The 20268-nt window shown below is 36.0% G+C and overlaps 1 protein-coding gene across 1 annotated transcript in view; it reads left to right on the top strand.

Moving 5' to 3' along the window:
• Positions 1-20268, top strand: part of LOC118740307 (transcription factor hamlet) — a gene marked incomplete at its 5' end in the record, with an annotated part of 76457 nt that overhangs the window by 54211 nt on the left and 1978 nt on the right. The window contains 2 exons of the mRNA XM_036471791.1: positions 3718-3874; positions 19126-20196. Of these exons, the coding sequence (XP_036327684.1) occupies positions 3718-3874; positions 19126-20196 (1228 nt within the window). The remainder of the gene's footprint in view (positions 1-3717; positions 3875-19125; positions 20197-20268) is intronic.

The following is a 20268-nucleotide window of genomic DNA, read 5'->3' on the forward strand; positions in this document are numbered from 1 at the left end:
AGAAGGAACAGTTTTAATTTTTCTGATTGGTGACGCAGTGGTCCAGCTATCCTGAAAATATCTAATTTATGGTCCGATTTGCCCCAAACTCAGAATATACATATCGACGGCCGGGTGCAAGATCGACCTATCTCAGCAGCCGGTTCGAAAATGCCCTATATCAGCAAATTTTTCAAAATCGCCTAACTTCAGATTTGGGTTTGAAGAACACCCTATCTCAGCAAATGGTTCAAACACGCCCTATTTCAAAGTAGATTCAATATATCGCAGAAGCTGAACAGATACAATTTAAGTCAAAGTTATTTAAGTTTTTGTTTTGCTCTCATATAATTGTTGCGAAGTAAAGAATAGAACTCCGATTTCTTTTCTGTCAGTTTTTACGTAATTCAAAATATGCTTAGAATTATTAAATTATTCTTACGAATATCACTCCACCTAACAAAATTGGTGAGGTAGATGGGGTAAACATCTGTAGCATATTTTTCTATGCTGACTGACTTCAAGATAGCCATTCGCATAAAGAAAGGCTGAAGGTTTTTTTCAATCTAAAGTTGTATATTTATTGACATAAGTATATCTTTCATGATCCTAATTTTTCATACAACAAATATTATATTTATGTATATGTACTACATACAATTTGTTTTTGTTGTTCAGCTCCCTCCGATAAAAAAAGCTGGCCACGGGCCTAGCAAAAACTTAGTTTTATAGGTGCGCATGTAACTATGATCGCAGATGTGAGAAGGGTGTTTTGTGAATATTTACCAGGTGTAGGGGAGGGGGCGGCCGGAGATAGTAACACGTAGTACATATCTAGGGACATTTGACAAATCAACTTAAGTCTGTCTTTCACGGACATACAAAATAGCATATGTCGACAAAACATATTTTACCGTCCAAGAGAAAAATGTTGCAATTCGAAAGAAATGTTAAATTATTTTATCGCTATTCACAAGCTTTGAAAATGTTTCTGTTTGCAACGACTGCATTTTTTAATTTAAATATAATTGATTGCTCTGACGGTGAAAAGAGTTTTGCCGACATATGCTATTTTCTTTGTCTGTGAAAGATAGACTTAAGTTCTTTTGTCAAATGTCCACAGATATTAGAACTACACGGTCGATACGAAGAGCGGTTTTGGCGCCATTTCATTTGAGAGTGATAACGAATATCATATTTAGAGTCCATAAGATTCATTATTCGCCTTTTAGTCTAAGTATTATTTCCAAACCTCGATGAATCAAACACCACAGTGGATATGAAAGATGGCGACCTCTGATGCGTTCTTCTGTGCTTGGGAGTTCCAAAAACATGTAAGCGGCATTTTTTTTAATTTATTTATTTTTGATACCTAAATGCTTCTAGATACTTTAGGCACATTCCTGCACCAAAGGGAAAATTTAAAAAAAAAAATGTTGCTTACGTCGTTTTTGCGGTTAGTGCTCGATATTACTAAAATACTTAGAATTCCCAAACGTCGCACTTAAACTTAGGGATTGGAAAAAATAATCGATTAATTTGTCATATGACTAATCACAACCCAAAAAAAAATATTAACCGGTTAATCGAATTTTTAAAGGCACTTTTTACAATCAATATTCACAAAAATACTTCTCCATAAAAAATTTCAAATTCTCTTGTCAAAACGAATGCTTTTAGCGGCGATTATTATTTATTATTTAACCAAGTTGCAAAAACTAAAGTTCTGATAAGCGTTTTGTTGTTAAGCGATTGCGTTTCTCGGTGGCTGTAGCACCAGCTTTTGAAAGAGGTGCTCAGCAGGCACTGGGGTTGCCAACATTTTCTAAGATTTTATAGTACTTTTGAGGCATTTCATGTCACCGCGGCCACCTCTGTGCGCGACCCCTCAGCATTTGGATGAAAGTTGAAGAGATTGAAGGTCTAGGTGACATGAATATACGTGCAGCATATTTTGCCCATATGACGAAGGGTTGCCTATTTACACGGGACTTAAATTTTAAGGAAACGTCATACCTTTCATTAAAGTACTGTATCTTGGAAACCCATGATTCAATAATACAAGGTTCGATAAACTGAGAGTTGTCTCTCTCGCACCGCTCCCTTAGCAGTGGCACGGTGTTGCTTCTTTGCAAATTTACTTGGAAAAGTGTAGCTTTGCTGTGAAATAGAGGTATAAGTTTTTGTGCCATTTGTTTATTTGTATATGCGTATTAAGCACATTTAACTGATGAAAACATAAGTTCTTTTCAAATTGGATGTTTACATAAATCTCATAGTAGTTTTATTTTAATTTTGAGTCCATTTATAGTTTTTATATAGCTAAATAGCACATAAATTACGTAATTCACGTAGATATATTAATATTTCGTTTAAAATGCCAGATTTCCTGCAAATACATTAGAATTTACAAAAGGAATTTCACTACTAATTGCCTACTTTGCGTACTTATCTACTACCATTTTCGCAACAAGGGATTGCTTTCTTCTCCTTTCTCTGTCCTTCGTAAATGCAACCTTTTGTAAGGGAGTGTCAATTCGCGGCTGTCAATAATTATCTAACCTTGTATTATTGAATCATGTTGGAAACCTTGTAACGAAACTTAATGATAAAAAATGTATTTCTTCCGTCTTATTACGAGCTTTAATTGTACATCTTTTACTTTAATGTGCAACGTATAAAAAACAAAAAAAATTAAGTAAGCATTTTTCTTTTTGAATTTTTTTTGATTATAGCATTTTTAAAAGTTTTTATTTTTACATAAAAACATTCTCTATAATGTCAACTTTAATGGGCTACTTATGCGTTGACTCGCGATCGTCTAACGCTCGAGCAATACGATAAATAGACATTGAATTTTTATGAAATGGTATATTTTTGAAAGGGGAAAGGTGTGTAAAAAACAAAAACAATATGAATAAATGATATTAACTTTACTAAAAGGTCTCAAATCATGAAAAGCCCTTCAAGGAAATGGCAGAATTGAACTTTGTTGCAAGTTCACATGGGAAATCTGCTTACGACGTGATTGGAGGAAATTTTAAGAGACTAGCAGCTAGAGCAAGTCTTCAACCCCTGATGTTACAACAAATTCGTACACCCGAAGCCCTCTACCAATGGGGTGCTGTATGTTTCCAATGGGATGGCTGTAAAAAATAACTGCAACTAACTTTTCAGTGGACTTTATTTAGACTATGACTACGTGCCAATTACTTAAATCCTATTTTCAGCTAGTTTAAAAGGTTAAATAACATCAAGTTAGGGGACTTCATATCCTTATTTAACGAATCTTTAAATCAATAAATAATTTTTTTCTTTTTAGTTCTTATTGTAATAAAAACGTGTTGTTGTTTTTTTTTAACTATAATTTTATTACTCATTAGGTTTGTTTTATTAAAATACTCGATTGGACAATTGAATGTTGTACTAAATTGTTACTTCATTTTGAAGCGAAACTAGCATGTGAAATATATCATTTGGAATCTTCATCTCTTAAGATTTTTAACATATGTAAATCTTGTTTTGATTCAAATGATAATTATAAGAGTTCTTGTAGAATAAACGGCCGCGCACAATAGATATGGCCCATAATAATAATAATAATAAAGGAGCTTTTCAGTTTTCTTAAAAAGGATATTATGCTTTAAGTTAAGGTAGCTGCTCTCCAGTATCTTCTAATCTTTTGCTTGTTTCTTTTCTGCTTTTTAATTATATGTCTTGTAAAATTTTTCTTTTCAGTTTGGATCATCATTTGGTAGCCAAACATTCATTTCGAAAAGACGATTTCGCTTGCGAATTGTGTAGCAAACCATTTTGTCATCGTCCTTTATTGCTGAAGCATCGCGCCTTAGTACATAACGATATTCGAAAATATCCATGTGAAAATTGTCCAAAGGTAAGTTTTATATTAAGCTTCGTTTCGAAGTATTAAGATTTTGTTTTAGTTTTTAGAGTATTAAACATACTGCCTTCAAAAGCACGATTACTTTTGTTTGAACTTTCGCTGTAAAAAGATTATAATCATAATTAGGGTATTCACAACGGTGTACTAAGTGTCGTATTGTTGTATGTCGTAAACTTTAAACGCGTAAAAAATATATTAAGGGGGCTCGCAAAGTACCAACAAAGTGATATTATGCATTGTCGCAGTGTTAAAAAATAGTTGGTTGTGATTTTAAGTTCTCTAAGCATTTATTTAAGCTTTTTAAGGTTACGACATACAACAATGCGACATTTAGGACACCGTTATGAATCCCTCAAATGTTTTCAACTGATTCTTCTTTTTTGCTCCATATTTTATGCTCTTAAGTATTCTTGTGTAGGTCCACTCTATAGTTCAACTGTTATTTCTTTAATCTCTCTAAAGCCGGGGGATGATGTTATATTCCCAATCAAACTCGTAGTAGTCATAGTTATCGTTGTTTATAGAGGTTTATAGAAAGGGCTTGAGGAATCGAGCTTCGAATGACGAACGTAATACTTTTCTGAAATGCCAAAGATACACATAACCGCTGGCCATATGACCTGATTTCAAGCTGCAAGTACTAAATAAATTCGCGCGATAAGGAATAATGAGATTATCACCCTCACTGCCAGTCGTGTCGTCCAGTTCACGTCATTGCCTAAAATTTCCACTCGACTAGTGTATTAAAACGGAAAAACTTGGCACGACAGCAGGCAATGCCAGTGTTGTCGAGTCGTACAATTTAGTCTAATTTATACATACATATGTATGTATATACCTAGACGCGTTGATTTTTGTTGATTTTTTTTACTGCAAGACCGTTTGCAAGCTAAATTAAAAAAATTAGCGCTATATTTTATAAATTGTATTTGTTACATGCATGTTCACACACCGCAAAATCAGTCGGAAAAAATTCATCAAAAAATCAATGAGATTTTTTAGCCGCTGAAAATTTTCAAATGGCTCATTCCACGGTAATCGATACCGAATGAAACGGAAATAAACTAAAGAATGTGACTGTATTATTTCTAGTAAGTAAGAGTAAATAAATCTAACTTTCAAGACTGAAAGCCAAAATTCTAAAATTTATCTCAAAATCAGATATTTTTTTACTTTAGGTTGTACCATTATAAACCCATATGAGAGGTTAATTTTTTTCTAAATTTACAAGACTGATTTTCGTAGTCAGTGGATAGAATAATTCATTACCATTGTAACGGCGTAATTTTCAAATTTTTCGGGCAAGTACTAAAAGCATATTTTAATGTCACGCCCGTCACAAAATACACAAAATAGTTATTTTGTGAAGGAAAACACATCATGGACAGTGTAAAAAAGCAGACGAAAGTAACGCTATGACACAAGGAAATATGTGCGAATTGCTTTTAAGTATTTATATGCTTTTATTTTCGAAAAATGAACCGATTATGTTGGTCACGCCCGTCACATGTCACACCCGTCACAATTTAAAGTTTGACAAACTTCAATAAATTCGGTCAGGGACTGCTACCGTTACTTATCTGCTAATCTGAAATGTGTCATATATCTGTTTGTGATCAGCGATGATAAAGCTAATCATAAAGATATGTTGCTCGAGCGATGGGAAAACTTAAGCTATGCTGTCACGGATAAAAAGAAACCATTACTTCGCGTGCCAGCAAAAAAAGTATCTAAAACGGTTTTTACAGGTAACGGCCTCGGTTTGACAGGTAATAGGCTCATACTACATATTTAAAAATAAGGTACTTTACAATTACTAAGGCATACAATGGAGAAGAAGAGTCCGATCAAGGATTATCCCGTCTTTAGGTGGCAGAATCTTGTATGTGTTCGTAAAATCCGATTTTTTGAGGAATAAAGTTAGCTTAGTTGTCTAATAATGTGTATTTATGTATTCTTGCTCAACTTGTCACACCCGTCACAAAGTCAAGTCACACCCGTCACAGTTGAATTTGGAACATATAATCTATAATTTCCAATAGCGGTAAGCAACTTTGGCATAAATGTTGAGAATGTTTATTTAACTATACAACGAACTATTTAAAACCATAAGCAGAAGACATAATTAGCAGAAAAACTCTGATGCAAGTAAGGAGTAGCTAATTTGGTTTGCGTACTCGTCACACCCGTCACAGTGGCTAAAATTAAGATAACTCGTTCGGATTAAATTGTTTTTGAAATTTTTATTCTAGGCATTGTGTATATCTCGGAAACCTATTACAAAATACTCGTTTTAAAGAATTTTGTATTACAGTTTAAGAATTAAGCCTTAAAATGTGAGTTGAAATGTCACACCCGTCACAGTGGAATGAGCCAAATGATTTAATAGAATTAAAGAAACCGAGAAAGCAGATAGCGTACTCAAAATTTTTCTAAAAATTCTGATTAAAAGGTTCAAAATTTAGACGAAAATTTGTTGATTTTTTCTAAGTTCTGTATAAAGTTTGAAATTTTCACTGCGTGGTTTCGATTAAAGCATGAACCATATTTTTATAGGAAAATAACAAAAAAAAAATTAACTTGAAAATAATTGCAAATATTAAAAGGAAACACCACCCAGTACGGAGTAGCTCAACCAATTACCTCAGTCAAATTAGTTTATTTCTACTTATCCAGCAACTAACCTCAAATTTATGTATATATATTTTCATCAAACAAAGTAACATAAATCGCAATAAATTTTTGTTCATATCAAGTTTATTGTGAAAGACATTTATTATGTTTTATTTTAAACAACCTGTAAAAATATATATCGCGAATATTATGTTATCTTTATGAAAGTGGGTGAAATTTCACCCGAAGATCGCTCACGTAACTACAAAAAATAAAGCTAAAGTTGTTCACACAAGCAACAAAACAAGCTTATTTTTTATAACATGTGGTCATTACTGACAAATACATTAAACGTGATATTTTTTTACTTTATTATTTGAAAAGTACTTGGTTTTACTTCTCATTGAAATCAAAAGCAGAGTCGGACAATCGACTTGTTGCTTGCACTGACCATTTGAAAGCACATTTGCTACAATTGGTCGCAGCCAAGAATGTCCATGTTCAAATCTAACTAGGCGAAACATTTAATTTTAAATTTTTAGTTTCGGCTTTTCTTAATTATAAAAAAGCATCTGTAAAGTGCAGAACGAAAGCATAATCAAACGATTGACTTCAAAGTGCGTTAAGTTAAATGTATTTTAAAGTAGTTGAAATCAAATGCAGAGTCGAATAATTGACTTATACCTAGGACATCGCCGTGTTAAAGTCAACAGTTCGTTACAAGGAAGAACGCCAGATCTTCAACTAGTTGTGGTGTGTAAAAAACTAGTTGAACATCGATATTTAAACTAGATTCTCTCCGTACTGGACATGTACTAACTTTTGATTGCCAGGGTATGTCATTATAGTAAATTTTGAGTGGAAGATAATGAAAATCGGATGAGAAATGTAGATGTAATTTTATAAATATTAATTTAAAACAAGTAAGAGCAGCGCTGTCTTCGGCTATGCCGAAGGCTTCATACCTTTCATGAGTATCTGAAAATTTGACTTTAACAGATTACTGCATTTGAAAAAATTTATATATTCACATCATACATAGATAGAGGAGATACATGTGTAAAAAATCATATCTAAACAATCAGAGGTATGCAAGATATACCTTATATAGCACCAATCTAAGCAATTTTCACTGCTGTGTGATCGGTACGTAAACCGGTAACACAATTTAATGGGTTTAGCTTCCTACATAAAGGAGACATATCGCAAAAACTGGTATCTGAACATTCAGTGGTAAAAGAGATAAAGCTCATATAGCATAAATGTTGACGATTTTCTCAGTAGACTTTGTATTATTGTTTATAAAATATCTTAAGAAATTTATCGGTTTTAGCTGTCCAAATAAAGGAGTTTTACAGTAAAACCCCATATCTGGATAATCAGTTGTATGGGAGCTATATGTAAAAGTGACCCGATCTTTGTTATTTTCATTGTATATTCTGTTGTTCACGGGTGGAAGTATTGCAAAATTTTATGTTCCTAGGTGCATAAATGGAGGAGTTATAACAAAAATTCTCATAACTGAACAATCAGTTGTATGGGAGATATATGTTATAGTGACCCGATCTTTGTTATTTTCACTGTAATTATTCTGTTAATAATGAGTGAAAACGGTGCGAATTTTGATGTTCCTAGCTGCATTAATGAAGAAGTTATGACAAAACTCAACGGCTGTCGTTACTACTGCGTCTAATACTATGCCGCAATTTTTTTTTAAGCGCTCTAATGGTGACAATTGTAATCAGGGACGTGAACCGGATGAAAAATTTGTTTGGTTCGGTTCAGCGGGTCGAACCGTTTTTGCACTTTTGGATTGGTTCGCCAAAGCGGTTTTTTTGGTCTTTGAACCGGGGTTTCGGTTCGGTTCAACGGTTCGAAAAACAAAAAAATTACGCGCAAGTTTAAGTGTCAAGTGTCAAGTGCAACAACGCGCAAGGTTAAGGGTATGAGATGGGTTGCCTTTACATTTGATATTGTCACATGGTAAACAAACATGATGGGTATTACCATGTTTACCAAAAAGAAAAAAAAGTGAGTACATTTATCTATTGAAAATTGGTTGAGACGAACCTTTCAATCTTTATAGAAAGTGGTTCGGTTTTCGGTTCGGATCAAACATTTGTGAAAAATTTCGGTTCGGTTAATGGTTCAGTTAATTAATAGAAAATAGCGGTTTTCCGGTTCAAAACCGGTTTACGTCCCTGATTGTAATTGTTATTGTTATGACCAAGGCCGAAAAGTTTAAGCTTTTGCTTGGAATTGCTTATTTTACGTATTCAAGGTTTCCAAGCTTAATTTTGCTTATTTCAATGCTAAAGCTAAGTACGGACCTTTTATGTAAACGATCAAGAAATAAGTTGCGATTGTTTCGTGTGTTTGAATAGTAGTGTCCAAGGAGTTTTGACATCATATATTTTACAGCCAGCTGTCTCAATTTTTCCTTACGAAATAATAGAACGGGCATATATTTCGGTTGAAATATGCCTTGTACTCTTCTCAAACAAACCATAGTAGAAAGCGTAGCAAATTTCTTAAGAACTTCGTATTGATTAAGAAAATTTTGCTCAATAAAATTCATTGTTTCATTTATTTCGGTTCAGGCATTAGTACAATAAGATTCAATCTTATACAGTACAGTAGTCTACTTGCAAACAGCGTTATGTGATTTTATAATAGAAAGCCATAAATTTGAAAAAACGACTACGACAACAAGTAACATTTAAATTGAATCTTTTTTATTATTACTTGAAAATTTACATAAATAAGAGCCTTATAAAATTGTAACATAACACAACATGACATAAGATAACATTAACAGTATAAGCAGTTTTCTAAGTTCATCAGAAGATGTATAGTTTTGAAAGTTTATAAATAAGTGTGATAGCGACTTTTGGAAGAAGAGTTAACATTTGATGCTATTTTTTCAGAATATAAAAAGATTTTGCACTGTGTTGTCAAACGCATATAACACATTAAATTAAACAGAGATAACACGGATACATAAAACTTATAATATATACAAACATTATGGTATGTTAACAAGGCTCAAAATAACTTATTTATGTATTATTGCAAATATGTAGATGGTTCATGAATTTTTAGAGTAGTAATTGTAAAGAGTACTTTTGAAGTTGCTTCTGTGGATTTTGTTCCTAATGGTAGCAGGTATAGCGTTCCAAATTCTAATAGCATTGATGAAGAACAGTCATGTGGAGCTCATAAGTTTAAAGACAGGCACAATTAGATCATAAGAACACTCAGATAACATAAAAACAGATTTGATTTTATTTATTTATTTATTTATTTATTCATATCTAGTAAATCTAGAAATACATGATTTCTTAGTTCTAGTTTCTAGAAATACATGATTTCTTAGTTCAAGCTTAATTATATAGTTCATTCAATGATAATTTAAACAATTGCTTAGGCGACGAGAAATCAAAGGCCAAAGAATTTGAGATTTGATTAAATTCTTTCAATGCTCTATGAATCGGAGCATAGGATGCATAAACCGTCCGGGCTCGCTCCAGAAAGAATAATTCATTGCTCCGCAATTTTCTTTGTGGAATGTAAAAATAAATGCGCTCTAAAAGAAATGGACAATCAATTTCTCCACTGATAATATCAAAGATAAAGCAGAGTGAAAGAACACTCCGTCTACTTTGTAAAGACTTCAAGCTTATTAAAGCACATCTAGCATCATACGAAGGAATCGGTTCAGCAAAGTTAAGCGATAATAATAATAATATCCCAACGGTTTTTACCCTCCATTCCCGCCCATCCGCACGAGGGGCTCAGTCCGCATGACGTACGGAACCAATATTTTAAATTTTTGTGCCGAGTCACGATTGGCAGGAGTTTGTTAAGTGTCGAGATCTAAAACTGTTCAGCTACAGAACTAAATTCATCAGCTGATTTTATGTATTTATCTGATCTGAGAGCAAAACGAAGAAAATTCTTTTGAATTCGCTCAAGTCTATTAATGTGACAAAGGTGATATGGCCTCCAATTATTGATTGATTTTTATTAACCCGTAACTTCAATTGCATTTCTGCTTGGATACAAACATTTTAAACTAATGGTTCGTCTCTACGGGAAGGTATTGGTATTATTGAAGAGATTAAAAATAATTTATCTCAAATTGAGAATAACGAATATTTAAACAAACTAAAACGAACAGCGCATATCTCTATTATTTGAGAATATCAAGCGACACTTGTATATCCATTGTAATTTTTCAATCCTTGAAATAAAGTGAATAAAAAACAAAACATTAAGCATAAGTTTTGTTAAAATGGAGTTTTTCTTGCTTATTTTCTTCGGCCCTGGTTATATCGTGTTTTAGGCGCAGTAATTGCGACAATAGTCATACGATGAATTTCGTCAATGATGTGGGAATAGAGCGATAACTTACCTGCTCTTTAAAATTGTTATTTTAGAGACGAATTTTTATATACTATGTGTTTATGTGTATACAATTTTTACATGCTCCTTTTATTATTTATGAGAGATTAATTTATTTAGTGTAGACTACTATGTAAAAGACTTCTGCAGCTGCAATATGAAATATATAGAATTGTCTGACAAATCTCGTTCACGCGCCTGTTTATATCTCATCTAAAGCTATGTGTGCTATGTCCTTATATACTCGAAGAATCGTACAGTAGCCAACAGTAATTGACGATTTGTATACACATTAGTCAATCGCCGAAATGGCCACAAGCGCCCGCTAGATTCCAGTTAGCAGCTAAAGCGGCCACTGGCTGTTGACTGTCAACTTGACTTGCGTTTTAGCGAACATATTGCCCAGCAATAGCATTGTATTCGAACCCCTCCTTACCCCACCACATCACACCGATATGTATCTTTACTGCTGCCGCTTGTTGACTTTGAAGAAACTACGCCTAGTCCATTTATCTTCTTTGTGACAGTCTTGTGCCTCACAGCGAAAATTGCCGCCATGCACACCCAGAAAAAGGTTTAGTTATAATAACCAAGATTTGGTTATAGTGATCAAGTGGCATAGTTGGATATGGCGAAATAAATATATAGTTCACGAAAGTCTGCAATTTACTTAAGACTTCTAGTTGGGACAAATGTATATTTGTTAATAATTACAAAACGACTACCTTGATTGGACAATATTGTTAGTTGAATAAAATCATTGTTGAGCAAATATAAACAATGCTTTGGTTGATACAAGTTTTCAATTAATCTTGTGAACTTGCCGTAGACTTGAATCAGCTAACCGTTTATTATTGGGAAAAAAGTTTCAGTTTGACACAAATAAAAATTTACTCGATGTTTGTTGTGTTTACTTTCTTCTTTTATTTGCATATATTAAGCATAAAAATACGTAAGTTAGTTACTAAAGTAAATAATACATATGTATATGGTGGTAAGAATTTCCTAAAAAACAACGATGAAACAGGAACAGTCGTGCGAAAACCCAGGTCAATATCTGCTGGAAGTATACTGCTTTGCTTTTTCCTTAGCTAAATAGACACTTTCAAATTATAATTCACATGAATTATATATCCACTGAAAAACCCCGGTTGGCATCTAACTTTATATTTTTAATTAAACTTTAAACTATGCGCGCACCGAAACAACCCGCGATGATAGCAAAACTGAAACTGTGACAAACAAGTATGGGCATGTCATAGCACACATGGCGCAGCGATCGACATGCCATAGCTTACTGAGCGCTCTGGGACCACATGCGTGTTTCACCCATATACGAACAGCGGTAGCGGAGCAATGATTTCCACGCACAATGCAATGGTCGGCATACTAGCGCATTCAAACGATTCAATAAGTGGGACTGTGTGCATTGCTCAGCTGGCGCTCTTCGTATGTGCTCAGAGAGCGCTCAGCATTCTTTAGGGGTGGCTCACAAGTATGAATATGTTCCACTCTCAAACCAAATCGTGGTTGTCTCAACTAAGATTTGGTAACTATGACTAAACCACGTGTTGAAAGAAAGCTTATCTGCATTAGCAGAGCTTAATAACATCCTTTTATGAACCATACGTTAAGTTGAATGGAATTTGTAGAAATATGCTTCAAAGAAATATTTATTAGTATTAACCAAACCCTTCAACTAAATTAACGATTTGTTACAACCTAGATGAATATTAGAAGCTTTAATATATTTAGTTATAATAACCAATCGATGGTAATAGTTCCCAATCCTTGGTAACAGTTCCCAAATATTGTCGAAATTCGGGAACTAAATATCTTTGGTTGTCGAAACTAATCCTTTTTCTCAGTGTGGACTGCAACAAATACATACCTCAGCCATTTGAATACGGTTTTAATAAACCCAAGATTACGTAGCTGCGTTAATTTTTCAAATGTAAAATATGAAAAAAGTTCAATAAATAAGATAAAAATTAATGGATTGTCACGGTACTTAATGCTTAAAGTGTGAAGATTGATCAGTCAGTGCCAAAATGAGGCTATTGGATCGGGTACCCCATTTCAAATCACAGCAACGACAAATGTCAAAATCATTGATTTTCTTACAATAACTGGTAAAGAGTGAAGGATGAATGAAATAAGAAACAAAGAGCGCTTAGAAACATGGTCTAAAAACATTGTTTCCAAATGAAAAAAAAAACCTCGAACGCCGGTTCGAGTGGCACGCCGCCGCCGCTGCTGCTTGGATGATGCTGTTGATAAAATACTTTTGATTTCTAGTAGATCAATAGCTTGCGGCCATTTAATTTTAAACTACACGCAATTGAATAAACACACACAGCAACATCAAAAAAAAAGAATGGCTAAATAAAAACAATCAGCGCAATAATGACAGCCATAAAAACTGTAGCAACAAATGGTAATCAAACGAAGAAAAATATTAAACGAGGGAATATATATGTACATAGAAAAATTTAAGGTATTGTTTGAAAATCAAAAAGCAAAATTGAAAAGAGGATGAAAGAAAAAATTAGATAGAAAAATTAAAAAAATCTAAAGTACTTAAAGTGTAGGGATGTCCTAAAAACATCGATGTATCGAAAATTTTCCACCCGATGTATAAATAGTCGATGTTTTTGAAAACTGACATCTCTTGCACACTGAACCGCCATTTCAGTTTTTTAATTGTGGAAAAAGAGAAATGAGCTTGACCAAAAATTTGTTTAGAAAAACTCTTGATTGCAGGTTTGTTGTTCATCTCATTCAAACCGATTAAGTTTCGCAAATGAAGCAATGTCCTTCTGTAATTCAGATTTTTTAAGGCCTTTTTTATGATCATCTCTCACATTTTTTCCATATAAAATTAAATTACGTTTTAAGTTACATGTATCGGGAAAACATTATATCGAATGGCATAGACAACACCTACATCGGGAGTTTTTCGAAAATAAAGGGAGAATTTTTATTTATTAAAAATTTAAATTTTTATGATATCTATGCCAACTTTACGACAAAGTTTTTGACCTGAATCAACAATCCGTTATCTCTGTTATAGTAATTAGTTTGAAATTTTGTGGACATGGCATTATTTCCCACTTTTCCACGCAATTCGCACTTAAATTGAGAAAGATAAATATTATTTCCATATGTGAACAGCCAGAAAGACCTTTCTGTCACTTTTTGGAAATCAGTTTCAGAAATTAAATAGCCTGGTGTGACTGCAACTGAAAGAGTGCAAATTTATTTCGAAAATATATTTAAACTTGCTCGTTCTGCTGTTAAGCTGTCAAACTAATCGAGTGTTGCCGTGTGACAGTGGTCGCGAGTTTGTGAGAAATAATAACGAACAATTTAAAAAAAATATCAGTTATGTTTTTAGTTAGGCATTTTGCTGAATTTAATTGTTTAGTTATAAATAATAAATTAATTTTCAAATTGAAAATAAAGTTAATTACATTTTTTGCTTTCAAATAATATCTGAAAATTCTATGCAAATCGATGTATGCCCTCCGATATGTATATGGAAAAATATCGATGCATCGATGTTTTTTTGCCACTGACATCCCTATTAAAGTGTGGTAATAATGAAATTTGGAGCTGTGATGTACGCCCGCGCAAAACAGGTCAAAAGGCACAAAAGAGTTGGCTATCATGCAATGCTTGGTATAAGCAGTTGCTGTTATTGGATGATGCATACCCACATAATTTATAAACACAAACATGCGCACACATGTTTAATCTACTTAGTCTGCTTGACAATGCCTTACACTTTATAACAAGACAGGTTCGCCGTACCGCGCGCTGCTCAATTCTACGCGTTGCAACTTCCAATATACATACATACATATGTATGTAGTATGTACTTTAATTTTATTTGAAAGTCGCTCCAATTTTGGTCCATTAACAGAAGCGTGGCAATTGCAGGAAACATCTTTAGAGATTACTTTTATGGCTGGACGAGTTGCTGCAGCTTGCGGTTTGATGGCGTACAAGGAAAATGATTTGTGATTTGCCACATTAAATCCCACTGTATTGCCGCAAACAAACGGTCAATGCGCTAGAGATCGATTGATCGATCGTTCCATCAAGCGATCGAGTGCCACTATCGCGCACATGCTAATGGCATATGTACATAAGTGTTACATATAGTTACAGTTACGCAGCCAAATCGCCGCATTGTGATGAGCTCTCCGCTGCGTCACTCTGGCACGCCGCAGTAATTGTTTCAGTAGTAACCATGTCGTGTGCAATGCAAAGTGCTCTCCCCGCGCACGATCGCTGGTGATCGTGCACAAGGCGGCGGGCATACAAATGTGAAGATCACACCCGCACAAGCACACGGCTGTATGAAAATTTGCCTATAGCTGCCCAATTGTTAAGATAATCAATCTTGCATGGTCACCTTTGGATTTATACATAGGCATTGCTGGTATCACCATTATCGGTGGGCTTTGTAAGCGCGCTATTTGGGCGTTGCGAGCGCATTAGTGGTATTACCATACGCAAGGGAGAAGACACTGCACTGAAATAGCGCGCTTGCTGACATGTGCTGTTAGAAGATGCCAGTAAGGTGTGTCACGCGCTAATAGAAGCAATGAACTGAGCTGGAGCACCGAAAAAATGTGTAAGAAAATAGAATAATCTGATTAGATCTGAGAATTTACATAAATCGTATTCCAGCGTTAGCGCGCTGCGCTGACACTAGACACCTTCAGACCTTCATGCAGGCTTATGTTGATTGAGGGCGTAGGACGAAAATGCACTGAGGAAGTTAGTCAGTCAATCGCGCTGATAGTCACAGGAACACAGCAAGCGTCGAGGTTCAAAACCGAAGGAATCGCAATCCGAAGCAACGTTACTCAAACCAAATCAGTTTAGTTCAGCGCAAACAGATCATACCAACACTTTGCCTTAGTCCATTCATCCAAAAATATTAGCGAGGGCAGCAATGATAAAAATTTTTTAAATAAAAGCAGTCGAAGTAAGTTTTGTCCCAAAAGTGGCTCAGTAAGTGCTTCATTCTACTACACTAATTCATTTGACGTTGTTTTAGCACGAGCTATTCTTGTTTCTTATAAAAAGAGATACAAAACAAAAAGACCTTTCATACGATACAAGTTTATGTATGAAAACATTAAAGCCTTCTCGGCTTCACGGCTATACTTCGATCATCCACCAACAACAAATCCTATACCCAAATCCATATGCGCGCGATATACTAGGTTCAGATAGAAATGTATACGAGTAGACAGACAAACGGACAGACAATGACAGGCAGAGAGACATTGCCGGTGCCATTATGACAGCATGATTAGGCATAACAGTTTCATAAAAGCAGCGAACGTGCGCGGAACCCGTGTCCGAAAAGCAGCAACACCATTACCAACAGCTACATAGAAACATAAATATAGCCGCATATCGAAAGCTTCCACTACATGCCGCCCGTCGCTTGCAGCTTAGTGCAGAGCTTCTTAAAGTGGGTTTCGCGGAACCCAAGGGTTCCGTAGAAAAGTCACCGGGGTTCCGCGAAATTAATTTTGGTATGAATAAGCACGGCGGTCGGTTTGAGTTCCACACAGAAAGAAAATTTCTATAAACAGCTTGACTGAGACGCAATTATCTATTTTCAAGTATATATATCGTCACCTGAAATTCAAAAAGACATAACAAACATCATCGCTTAAATACAAGTCATAACTAATAAAAAATTCAAAATTCACTTTTTGATTTATATGATGGATTTCATTGAATTCCAACTCCCACATAATTTTATGGAAAAAAATGAAAATATTAGCCACGACTTTTTCAATTTCAGTTGCGATGTTGTTACGTCTTTTTGCATTTCAGGTGACAATATGTACTCGTAGTTTGTATGATTGCCGTACTGAGTGTCATACCTACATAAGAGCGTTGAGCTTGAGCTTGACAGCTTGTTTTTTTTTCTCACTGGTGTGTCGTTGGCCGCTGTAGCCAGAGGGTTATATACAACTTTCTACAAGGAATGCGATGAATTGCCAAATGAAATGTGAAATGTCATAACTGAGCACTTGGTAAATATCCTGAAAACTTAGTCAGATTATTTTTCGGATGGTCGTAGTAATATCGGTTTGGTACAAAATCCATTTACGAAGCATTCGTAGATCTTCAGAGTACTTCGACATTGAAGCACACCTTTGAATCAGTCTCTGAAAGAGTTTTGGGTTAGTGTTAAGAGTAAATATCATGAAGTCGCTAAAAATTCTCTCTAACTTTGCTTCCTTCTATCACAACGTACTCTGTCAACAGGGTTTTCAGCTTACACTTATACAAAAAACAAATTCAGGTCGAAATTAGATGCTACCCCAGAAATGTGCATAAAGCTTTCAGACATTATATCGAACTACTATTTTATACAATACCTAATTAATAACAGTGAAACAATTTCATTCTTTACATTAAAATTTAAAGTATGTATACTATTTCCAGTAAAAGTTTGTACACTGCCTTTGATTTTTAGTAATTTAATGTAGGGTTTCATAAAATGAATGGTGTTTAGTAAGGGTTCCATCATCTTAAAAGTTTAAGAACCCCTGGCTTAGTTCATAAAAGCAGCGAACGTGCGCGGAACCCGTGTCCGAAAAGCAGCAACACCATTACCAACAGCTACATAGAAACATAAATATAACCGCATATCGAAAGCTTCCACTACATGCCGCCCGTCGCTTGCAGCTTAGTGCAGAGCTTCTTAAAGTGGGTTTATGATTTGCTGGCGCGCGGGCGGCGGCATTTAAGCCAGCGGCAAGCGCAACAAATTCGCGCAAATCTATCTATATCGTATTTGTTGCAGAATACTTTGCCCCGCAGTCTTTGCCGTAATCCAAACCTGGTAGTGTATTTGTTGTCAGTTAGTTTGTGCCGTCGTCGTCTTCAGCGTTGAGGGATTCGCGCCTGCGCACTGCGTCGTGGAAAAGAAAAAAACATAGGTACTCCGCGCTTACTTTGGGTTTGGTGTGGAACGCTTTGCTTTTTTGTTTTCAGTCTTTTTTCTTTTGCTTTGAACGGCACGGAACAAGCGACAACTGTAGCACTTGAAAGCCGTAAATGTCGGAGGTGGTAGAGTTGCCTCGCTCAACCCGCTTTTCTGCTCTGCCGGCACTGCCTCTACTTGTTTGCTCGAATTCTGCTCTGGTTTTTGTTCAAATTTGCGTAATATATTTATTATGCTCGACTTGTATCATTTTAATTCTTTTTATTCCATTTAAGTAAAGCTGCTCGACGCTTATTCTACTCCCCATTCCATTGTTGTTGCTGGAAGTCGCCTCGTAAGCATTTGCATATGGAGTAGATCCGTTTAGGCGTTTAGGCGGGCTTTTCAGTAATTTTTTTTAGATTTTGTTTTACCCTTGGTGTTTGGTTGTTTTTATTAATGCTTTGTCGCCATTGTGGTTCCATTGCGCACCCCGTGGTCGTTGTTGTTTTCTGCAGCTTTTTGTATGATTGATTAATCTCATTTCTATTTTGTAATTGATTCACTGTCATCAAGGCACACACACTTTTACTTATTTACCATCACCAACAGCGTGTTGGTATTCTGTGGTCGTTGTTGCCGTTAAAAACGGTAGCGCTTTCTGGCTATTTATGGCCATGTTGTAGCCGCCACTATGGGCTTCGCCTTCTAACTGCCACCTCTAATAAAAAAAGAAAGGAAGGCTAACATATGCTTATTTAGGCCTTCTTTGTAATGGTGAGCTCAATTTTTGGCTACGCGTAGCATAACATCGCATCAATAAACACTCTTACCGCATATCCAGCCATATCGCCTCACCTTGTTTTATAGTGTTGCTTCTTTGCCTTCCGTTCAATCGTCGGTCTCACCTTCACTTCACTTGCCTCACTTTTGCCTCAGTTGAACTCGTACCACCATCACAGCTTGCCGTCTCGCATTTCCTTCGTTTACTTCGCTTTGATCTCGCATCGATCGCTTTGCTGCGACCGTTCTCTGTTACGGTACATTTAAGGTCGCCTATACGCCTTATTTAATTTTGATTTGACGCTAAGCGTTGCTCATTTCATGATTTTGATCTCTTTTTCCACAAAACCTGCTCAGTCCATTAATTTGTTATTGTTATTAAGCGATTAATGTATCCACAAACCTACATACGAAATTACCTCTTCGTGTACTCCCATCTCATTTCTAATTTTCGTTTGGTTTTTATTTTTTGGCACAGGTATTTTGTGATCCATCGAATTTACAACGGCATATTCGTGCGAACCACATCGGTGCCAGAAGTCACGCGTGTCCGGAGTGCGGAAAAACATTTGCGACATCGTCCGGCCTAAAGCAGCACACGCACATCCACTCGTCGGTGAAGCCATTCCAGTGTGAGGTGTGCTACAAAGCGTATACGCAATTCTCGAATTTATGCCGTCACAAGCGCATGCACGCCGACTGTCGCACGCAAATCAAATGCGATAAGTGCGGTCAGAGCTTCAGCACGGGGACATCGCTAACAAAACATAGACGATTTTGTGACTCCACCAACGTACCGCTGCCAATGCAACCCTTGACTGCTGCATCTGTCACATCCGGAGTAACTTTGCCGCCACACCTGCAGTCACCGCAGCAGCAAGCCATGCAGTCACGTGTCGCAGCATTGCAGTCAGTTAATGCCGCGGTGGCTGCCGCAGCGGGAAATGTCAATGTTCCGGGTGGTGCACTACCAGCCTCCGGTATGCCGGGACCAGCCCACCCATTCCTGCTATTTCCCACGCAGCCATTCTTTTCGAGTTTCCCAGTGGCAGCTGCAGCCTACGGCTTTCAAAATATGTTTCCCAGCCCAGCACAGGCGTTCCTGTTTCCGAAAACGAATTTGGATATGCGAATGCCGAGCCTGCAGCCGACAGGCAATCACAATGCAGCTGGCAGTTTACCATCGCCGAATGCCATGCGCCTAAACCAGCAACTCAATTTTGGTTTCGTAGAGAATGCGCGTGCGGATAATGTGTCACCTTCTAGTGAGCACAGTCAGAAGCAGTCGAATAGTTGCAACAAGGCTGAGGGAGATCAAGCGACGGATCTTGAAGAGGATCAAAAAGCAGCAATGCCACTTGCGCTTACACTCGCCTGCTCGTCGCCTAATTTCATCAAGCAACTAAGCTGCTCACCTCGCAACCAGAGTGATGACGAAAACAGCTCGTCTTCTTTGGAGCTAAAAGTTTTACCAAACGAAGATGTGGACGTGCAAGAAGAGACGCCTTCATTTAAGACCAACAATTGCAAGCAAGCGGAAGATGATAAGGTGAGTTTATCCCGATTGGCATTCACATAACTATGTATGTACATATGTATATAATTAAAATTCCACTCATGT

Source organism: Rhagoletis pomonella, unplaced genomic scaffold (assembly GCF_013731165.1).
Source record: "Rhagoletis pomonella isolate Grant_MI unplaced genomic scaffold, Rhpom_1.0 Rhpom_scaffold_00006, whole genome shotgun sequence".
Lineage (NCBI taxonomy): Eukaryota > Metazoa > Arthropoda > Insecta > Diptera > Tephritidae > Rhagoletis > Rhagoletis pomonella.